Source organism: Periplaneta americana, chromosome 9 (genome assembly GCF_040183065.1).
Source record: "Periplaneta americana isolate PAMFEO1 chromosome 9, P.americana_PAMFEO1_priV1, whole genome shotgun sequence".
NCBI lineage: Eukaryota > Metazoa > Arthropoda > Insecta > Blattodea > Blattidae > Periplaneta > Periplaneta americana.
This window is the reverse complement of record NC_091125.1, coordinates 111,306,111-111,315,790: the sequence shown is the minus strand read 5'-3', so window position 1 is coordinate 111,315,790 and position 9,680 is coordinate 111,306,111. Positions and strand designations below refer to the sequence as shown.

Below are 9,680 nucleotides of genomic sequence, written 5' to 3'. Positions count from 1 at the left end.
AGGAACCTGTGGTCTCCGAAGTAGTTCTTTGTATAAGGTCATAATGTCAGAACCTAAGAGAGAAGTGAAATGCCTTTTTACATTGAAATGAGAAATATAGGCTAATTACTCCTTTTTTCCACAAATTTAGAAAATTAAACGATAATTACCTGAAATGGCATGTTTACCATACTTTTCTGCGTGATGAGAAGTTAAATGCCACTTTACATTGAAATGAGAAATATAATTACTACTTTTTCCACAAATTAGACAGTCTTTCCCTCATGAAGTGCACAAAACTATTCGTCTTCCCATTCCTGATGGTAGTAATTTCCAGAGAAAAGACATTTTTACGGCGAAGATTACAAAGGTATTATTTGGAGTTACGTGTCATCCTACTTTCCGCGAACGCCACAGACGTATCACAAGCAATGTTTAAGTTTGAATTCTTCCTTCCCCTACGGAGAGAACTGATGTGTGGTGAATTAAATTAGTGACGTCATCTCTCATTGAGAGATAGTCTCCTACCCATGCGCATCAATCTACACTAACATTCCTACCGAGGCAAACAAGTTATTTTTTTTTTCATTGCTGACATAAATTAATAAACTGTAATTCTTCTATATAATATACCGTATACTAATTTACAAAACTTATTAAATACGTATGTAAATGCATGGACATTTTCCAAGAATAGTTGTCTTATTACAAAATTAGAGTCGATGGCAATTCGGAAGGCGGTAGTCTGCTAGCGTTTGCGTCGAGAGAGACAGATACAGAGAGCAAGGCTGCGTACATTGCCACATCGTACTTCAAGCGCACGTGCAATACAAATAGCACTGGAGATAATTTAAATTATCAAAAGACAATAATGACCTTACCCGTTAAGTACTGTAAGCATGACACCAAACAACCCTCTTTTCTTCACTAACAATATTCTTTGCACGGTTCTCAATCCCACACCACATGCTTCTGCAGTCGTTTCTTGCATGTTGGCAACGTTGCAGCCAGCATCAAGATGGCCGCCAGCGTTCTGCTCATCAACGTTTTTAAAATAATTATACGCCTTAAACACTATTTTCCGCGCCTGCCTGTGCAGTACTTGTCTTTTTACAGTCTCTTCTTTCATTTATTTATCTTACACACATACAGTAAATGTTAGTAGTTCTTATTCAATGTATTGAAACACTCACACGTGAACAAACGAACTCGAGAAGTACTTGTTACTGACTGATTCCGATTGATTCTACTGTACAAGCTTGTGACGTCACATACCAGAAATGCTACGGCGCATATAGCAGCCGACCGCCTTCCGAAGTGCCGTCTAGTCTAACACTTGACAATGACATTTTAACGTAGCCCCCCCTCCCCCAAGTTAATGTCTCGCCCTATCTCTGCTCCTCCCAGATTAAAAATTCTGACGCCGTTCCTAGTCAATAATAAGAAATCGAATGACGATGTAGATGTTATTGTCAATATTACGTGCATACATTCATCTAATCTTAGCATACAAGGAACGTGTTGCCACAATTTTGAACCGTCGGAAGACATTCTCAAGTTATTCACTTCAAAAATGTATATAGCCTACAAATGATTTACAAAATGACAGTTGTGGCACTACTTCCCAGTCGGAAATACCGGAGATGACAGTAGACTAGTAGAAGCAGAAGAAATTTCAATATAATTTAATTAGAGGGTGAGCAGTTATAAAAAGAGGTATGCACAATACAATTGTTATATGGCCACACTACCCCATTATCTCCTGGTTTAGTTGCCTCATGAGTGATGCCTTATTGGTGTCACGAGGTTTAAATCTGCCTTCGGACAGTTAAACTTAAGAACAAATCTCCCCTTAATTTTAATCTATTAATATATATTCTGTTATATGGTAGGGATATATTTAATAACTTGAAAATTGACGTTGTTGTTAACACAAATATGTGTCTCAAGTTGTCTGATTAGGCATATAGACTTTTTTATTTGAGGCATATATTATTATGTCTTTAGAGGCGGCCATATGAAAGTTTAGAGATTGGCGACATTGCAGTACAGTAACACCTCAAAAAAATTTTAATTGTGGTTCATTTAACGACGCTCGCAACTGCAGCGGTTATATCAGCGTCGCCGGTGTGCCGGAATTTTGTCCCGCAGGAGTTCTTTTACATGCCAGTAAATCTACTGATATGAGCCTGTCGCATTTAAACACACTTAAATGCCATCGACCTGGACCGGGATCGAACCCGCAACCTCGAACACAGAAGGCCAGCGCTATACCGACTACGCTACCCAGGCCGATGTAACGCCTTAATACAGCGACTTGACCTAACAACAATCTGGTCATTCTGAATGTAACCCCAGATCACATATACGAGTAGATTGTTCATTCCTATGTTAAAATCGGCAGCACTTTGAAGAGAACAACCGCCGGGATCGCCACCCGTCCGCCGTAAACGAACACGAGATGGCAGTACAGTCGCTAATGCAATTCAAATGGGAGTTATGACGTGACTCCTTACGTAATAACTAGATGGCAGCATAGTAAACCTGACAAAAGTTGTTACCGTCAAAGCTTATAACGCAGAGCAATCTGGGTATATATGATCTAGGATGTAACCTAAGAATCATGCTTCTGTGGCAGTGATCACTTGAATTTTGCAGTCCGTGGATATCCAGAGTACATACCGCAATCGTTTGCGCCAGCAAATCAGCCATTGTTATTCCAGAGCGTGCTATTGCCGTATACAGTTGAATCGGGAATGAATGTAGCCTTAATCGGAGTATTTTTCCCTCAGGTCTCCCAACTAACACTCTATACGCATTTCTGATTCATACCTACGTGCCCTGCTTATCTCGAACGTCTGGATTTAATGTTCCTAATTATGTTAAGTGAAGAATCAGTGAAGAATACAATGCGTGCAGTTCTGCGTTGTGTAACTTTCTCCATTCTCCAGTAACTTCATCCCTCTCAGCCCCAAATATTTTCCTAAGCACCTTATTTTCGAACATTCTTAACCTTTGTTCCTCTCTCAAAGTGAGAGTCCAAGTTTCACAACCATATAGAACAAACGGTAATAATAACTATTTTATAAATTCTTTCAGTTTTTTGAAAGCAGACTAGATGACAAAGCTTAAATCAGACAGTATAGAGTTAATGTAGGAACGTTAACATGGCGATCATAATACAAGTCTCGTCGGAGAAAAAATGAGTATGAGCCTCACAGGAGGCTGTGGTAATTCTTCAAACTTTCATTTGCTTTCATCTAATCCGGGCACCGAAATTTTCTAGTTAACTTACAGAACTAAATAATGACATAATATTATTTAAATAGGGCTCTACTATTTATGGCTCTCAGTTTAGGACGTCTGTTAATTAGAATTGATTCAAAGCTGATATTTAGTAATACGTTTATATCCAGAAATATCTCATTAAATATTTCTGACACCGTAATTCGCAAACGGTGCAAGTTTTTGGGAAATGCTGTTGTAAATATATGCAAGTTTCAGTACAAAGAAAATAAAAAATACGATAATCTGATAAAGCGAAATCAACATGTTTACATATACCTAAGTTCACTATTTGGACTATTCAATCATCAGAAGAAACAGGCAACACAATGGGACGGAGAAAGAGAAGTCGTCCATCAAATAGCAATGGCCCAAATGGCACTGGATGTAAGTAGCAAAATCTGTCTTAATAATCTTCCACTAGAAAGAATAAATTCATTTAATTTTTAACCATAAAATTATTAATGAAGACGGATATCTTAATATTTGGCCTGTGACTTTCCTTATTTTTCAGTATAATGTATATTGTAAATTTTATTTCGATTTGTTTTATTTTAAATTATATTTGATCTAGCTTTGTATTTATCTCTTTTTTTTTTTGTTTTAGTTTATACTGTAGTACTCTGTAGCATCACTCTCGATGTCCGTCTGAGTGGTTGTGTCTGCAGGGTTGTCAAAACGGGGAAATCACGTGACAGTTACTGAACGGGTCTTTTTCTTTCAATTATTTTGAACAGTTGTATAATATTACGTAGACTTCCAATTCCGTACAGCAAATATTTTCAGAAAAGAGCTTAATAGCCCAGCCATTAGCCTTTACAGAGGGGCCAGCAGAAATCGGGAAGGGGGATTTATTTTTGTATTGGGTTATTTTACGACGCTGTATCAACATCTAGGTTATTTAGGGTCTGAATGATATGAAGGTGATAATGCCGGTGAAATGAGTCCGGGGTCCAGCATCGAAAGTTACCCAGCATTTACTCGTATCGGGTTGAGGGAAAATCCCGGAAAAAAACCTCAACCACGTAACGTGCCCCGACCGGGATTCGAACTCGGGTCACCTGGTTTCGCGGCCAGACGCGCTGTCCGTTACTCCACAGGTGTGGACTCGGGAAGGGGGAATCGAACGGATAATACAAACAGATAAATTATGAGAAAGTACTTATATTTCTGTGACATTATGTTTATCCATGTGATGTATTCCATTCTAAAATACTGCCGTCATATGGCATGTAGGTAATCATAACTTCGGTGGATTATCCAATACAATGTAATTGACCATACTTCTGTTGCTTACTTTCAGGAAGGCGATGTAACGAAGGCCGAAATTATTTTGAAACATGCCTTAAAAATTGCTGACGAAAACAAAGTTCAAGTTGGTGTCACCTGTGTGTACGATATGCTAGCTACTATCGCCTACAAAGAGGGCAAAATCAAGAAAGCTGAACATCTAGTTATAGAAGTAATAGAGCGCCTATTGTCTTTCGGTTTCCCAGAAGACGACAATCAGGTTGTTAATTTCAGCCTCAAGCTTAGTAGGATCTATTGGAACCAACAACAAGATGAATTAGCGGAGATTGGATTCCAGAACTGCTTACAAGTGCTCAAAGGAAAGACAAGAGGAGGCTTCCAAGACGAGGAAACAGGAGTGTTATGGATTAGTATCTTGTTCTGGTATGGCAAATTTCTATTAGGAAAAAACCGCTACGAAGAAGCAAAGAAAAGTTTCGAATTGGCGTACGCAGCCTCGGCTCAAGTTAAAAGTGTCCTGCCCAGTCAGATTATGGTTATTCTGTATCACCTGAGCGAGATTTCAATAGTGACACACCGCTATGACGCAGCTATCAAGCAACTTTTGAACGCCATTATATTGGGGAAAGATGGTGGTAACAATGACCAGCTGCCATTTTATTACGTCAAAGTAGGTGAAGTGTACTTTCTTAAAAGTATGTATAGTCAGGCGAGGATATGGTGTGAGAATGCTAAAAAGAGAGCGAAAATGGTAAGAAATAAAGATGCTGAAAAGGAATCTAATAATTGCCTCCAGAAGTTAGACGCATTGCACTTGGCATGAGATTATTTTTTAAGGTCTATTGGCAGAAATTTTGGAACAGTTTCGTCTTTTCTTTACTATATATTTTTTTGGCTGGATTAATGTCTGTATTTAATATGTGTACAATACAGTACTTCATATTATACTAAGCATTTACTTCAATGTAATTAAATAAAACTTTGTCACAGAAAATACGTAACTCCATGATACAATACCTTCACGTCCGCGAGACTTGATGCACCATCCAAATTTCGAAGCCACTTCTTGGATGTTACCAGAGAACACAAGGAATAAAGAACTTCTATTGGATCCTTTACGAAGGGTCATTCTTCAGTCTTTAAACAAAACAGATGTTTCCATTTTCCTGCTTTCCCTGATGACGCAGTCGACACATTACTTCCGAAACTTAGCATGCTTTTACGCACATGACATGGTGGAAAATAAATCACGATACATGTCTATTTACCGATCTTGTGCCTCCCTTGTCTGTCTGTCTGCCTGCCTGCCTGCCTGCCTGCCTGCCTGCCTATCTATCTATCTATCTATCTATCTATCTATCTATCTATCTATCTATCTATCTATCTATCTATCTATCTATCTATCTATCTATCCATCTATCCATCCATCCATCCATCCATCCATCCATCCATCCATCCATCCATCCATCCATCCATCCATCCATCCATCCATCCATCCATCCATCTATCTATCTATCTATCTATCTATCTATCTATCTATCTATCTATCTATCTATCTATCTATCTATCTATCTATCTATCTATCTATCTATCTATCTATGTAATATACCTATATACTACTATTGACAAATAAGGTAGGTGTCCGTGATATGGCCATGCTAAGGTTTGAGAATTTTTCTAGCAGCCATTTTGAAAAAAAAATGTAAGCCACTTTTTTCTTACTCGTTCTCAGTCTAATGGACTTTCTTAAAACAATTTCTTTTCCCCATAAAAATAGCTTTAATTATCCAAAAAGTCCCAAATTCCAAAAGTCTACCTAGTGGCCATATCAGGAACATGTGCACATGATATGGCCACCCTTGTTCCATGTTCTACAAATCGTGATTGTTTTCAGTTTGATAGCGCACCTGTGCTAAAATTAAATAATTTTGGTATAAAATGAATAAACATGACACTTAATAATATTTTTTATAATTAAAAAGTGTAGTTAAAACAGGTTTTTCCATAAAAAAAAAGTACATTGTTTTTCTTAAAATACAAAATTTTTGCGTAATCCCAGCTATAAGGCATGCAAATTTGTCAGGTGAAAAAATAAAAGTGAAATGAACTTGATATGGCCATGGTGCATTTGATATGGCCATATCAGGAGCAGGTAAGCTTTCACGAAAATCGTTTGATTATGAACAACTCGTAAAAGATACGCCATCAACGACAACACCAATCAACAGAACATTAAAAACTGAATGGAGTACAATGGTTTTCATGAAACAAGTCTTTGAAAAACATGCATAAAACAAAGGAGACTTACCAGAGAAAAATAAGAAGAGATCACATGAAAACCTCAAAACAGCCAACTGACGCCATATTGCTCAACCTGACTGGATGGAAAACGATCAAGTGACATACCAGGATGCCCTTTCACTGGATGCTGCTGCAATGTAGCGGATTTTTTGGTTAACTAATTCACAATAGGGGGGGGGGGCATATCAGGAACATGGCCATAACAGGAGCACCCACCTTACAACTGCTACACATAAACAAATTATATAGGGTGTAAAAGATATAAACTGCCAAAATTATATAGACTGTACATCTTAGTATAATAAACATGATGTATAGTGAAATTTTCTTTTTAATTTCTAAAACACCGTGTTTTTAGAATTGATAGTAGGGGAGAGTCGGGTAGTATCGGACAGTGCGTTCTTTTCATCTACCACCATATGGTATCACCTGAATGACATGGTTACGTTTCTCTATGCGACATCACAGAAACGTAACCATGTCAATCAGGTACTATCATCGTGTGGTAGAATGAAAGAAACTCACTGTCCGATATTACCCGAGTCCGATACTACCCGACTCTCCCCTAATGTAATATTTACTGTTCAAGTAAATTGGAACGTCATTGTCAATGACCTTCCGTCCAACACACGCTAACACCACCACAATAGAATACCCTGATTTGTAAACAAGAATATCACCACAGTTGTAATATACGTGGCAGATCGAAGTAAATACTGACGGTCTACTATAATTTCCAAAAACGTTAGACTCACAGGTAACTTTTTCTAGGAAAACCACAAAAGTTACAGAAAAATTTTATTACAGTTTTTTGTTCAGTAATTTATGCTCTATCATCAGTGTTTTTTGGCAGTTTATGTCGTTTACGCCCTGTATATGATTCACCTTACCAAAAAATATAATTATTACTGTGACTTCCTTTACATCTCCATCCTTGCTTTTCTCTGCTTTCGTCATATTTTATTGATATTCCTTCTTTTCGCTTCTTTCTATCCATTATAGCTATTCAGTATATGTAATTGTAGTGGTAATTCTTCAACCGCTTTCAGTGTCAGTCACGTTACTTACCCACTATAGATCCGACAGTTAATTCCAGTATCTCCAAAACTGAATGCCGCTTGAATATAAAACTTTCATTCAGAGCAGTGGTTCCCAAACTTTGTTCTCCTGCGCACTTCAGGTTGGGAACCACTGACCTAATGAAATACAGGGTGTCCGGGAAAGGCCTGACGAAAAAGAAATAATTGTATATCTGAAACTGTTACAATTATTACCTCAATGTTTTCACAGTTAGAAAGAGAAACTCAATAAGTTTTGTTACCTAGCAGCATATTACACGCTTGCGCATGAGAAAAAGCTCGTTCTGCGCAGCGTATATAGTCAGTCTTGCTCTCAGAGCTGGGAGTGCAAGTTGTGCGTGTACCAAGTGAACAGCCGAACAATGTTTACCACAGTAGAAAAACCAGAATGCGTTTTGTGACTGACTGAATTTAAGTCAGTCAAGCGTGTACAACGTCGTTTCCAAACGGACAAGAGCTCACAATAACAGGTAACACACACCTGCTCTGTCCCACAACTACCACCAGAAACTGTGTTTCAACAGGACGCAGCCCCCCACACTATGCTAACAATGTGCGCGCTTTCCTCGATGACACGTTTCCTGACCGTTGAATTGGAAGAGGCGGACCTACACCATGGCCATCATGGTCGCCGTACATGACCCCACTGGATTTCTTTCTGTGGGGTTTGTGAAGGACGTGAGTTACGTGGCCGAATCTACGAAGCAATAGGACTAGTCACACCGGAGATGCTTTCGTGTGTGTGGCAGGAGATTGAGTATCGCCTGGACATAGCCCTGGTCACAAATGGTGCTCATATAGAGGTACATTAAAACTTATTGTGTCTCTCTTTGTAAGTGTGAAAACATCACGACAATAAATGCAATAGTTTCAGAGCTATAGTTATTTATTTTTCGTCAGGTCTTTCCCGGACACCCTGTATAATAGAAGGGGCACAAAATTGAAGAGTTACTCAACAACTCAAAATAAATATTTGTAGGCTATTGAATAAGATACTTAATGAAATGGAAATGGTTTGAAGTACATGAAAAAAATTTCTTACGTAGCTACATAACAGAAAAGGGGGGGGGGACATATAAAGCCTATTTATTTATTTGTACGAGATTCATGAATGTATTTGTGCCCTGATCACAGGTTACAAATATTTTAACATTAAAAATGCTGAAGAAAATAGTAAATCTCTGTGCCAGGTCTTCTCTAGTATGCATTTATTATTTGGACAAAAAATTAAGTACAGTACCTTCAAGTCACAGTAATTAGTAAACTTACTAAAACAACAATTCAGAAACATTTTACTGGAACGTAAAAGTCACAAACTATAGCAAGCATGCCACAACAATTTTTTCCAAACATTGAATTGTAGATATAAAATATTTATGAAAGTATATTAAACATCCTTTGTAGTCACTTTTACTTCTGTATTTTACAAACTACAGAGGTGATAGACAAAGCTGCAAAATATACATCTAAGTGTACTGACGAACAGATTTCTTAAGATACATGCCAAATGTCTGTACATAACACTGTCCAAAGCACTTATATTCTGAGACGTAGTTTTATTTATTTATTTTTTTCTTTTTGGCGAAACAGTATAAGTAACTTTTTTAAATGATAAAACTGTCCAATACAAAATAATGTTCCGTTCAAAATAGGCTGCAGTAATAGTCTTCATATTTTTTTTTTCTTTACTTAACAAAATACGGTATATCATAACACTATTGACAGAATGACTTCGTATCAGTGAACATTTCACTATCTCAGTTTAAATCCTGGTGAGCAAAAGTT

The 9,680-nt window shown here is 37.6% G+C and overlaps 2 protein-coding genes across 2 annotated transcripts in view; one reads left to right on the top strand and one right to left on the bottom strand.

The window, feature by feature from the left end:
- LOC138706389 (uncharacterized) overlaps positions 1 to 6,848 on the bottom strand; it is a 129,469-nt gene extending 122,621 nt beyond the window's left edge. The window contains exon 1 of the transcript XR_011333975.1: positions 6,824 to 6,848. The gene's annotated coding sequence lies outside the window, so the exon portion shown is untranslated. The remainder of the gene's footprint in view (positions 1 to 6,823) is intronic.
- Positions 3,251 to 5,501, top strand: LOC138705688 (tetratricopeptide repeat protein 19 homolog, mitochondrial-like). Its single transcript, XM_069834268.1, has 2 exons — positions 3,251 to 3,651; positions 4,568 to 5,501. Exons 1-2 carry the CDS (start codon positions 3,322 to 3,324, stop codon positions 5,336 to 5,338), a joined length of 1,101 nt encoding a protein of 366 aa, XP_069690369.1. The 5' UTR covers positions 3,251 to 3,321; the 3' UTR covers positions 5,339 to 5,501.
- Positions 6,849 to 9,680: the final 2,832 nt, after the last annotated feature.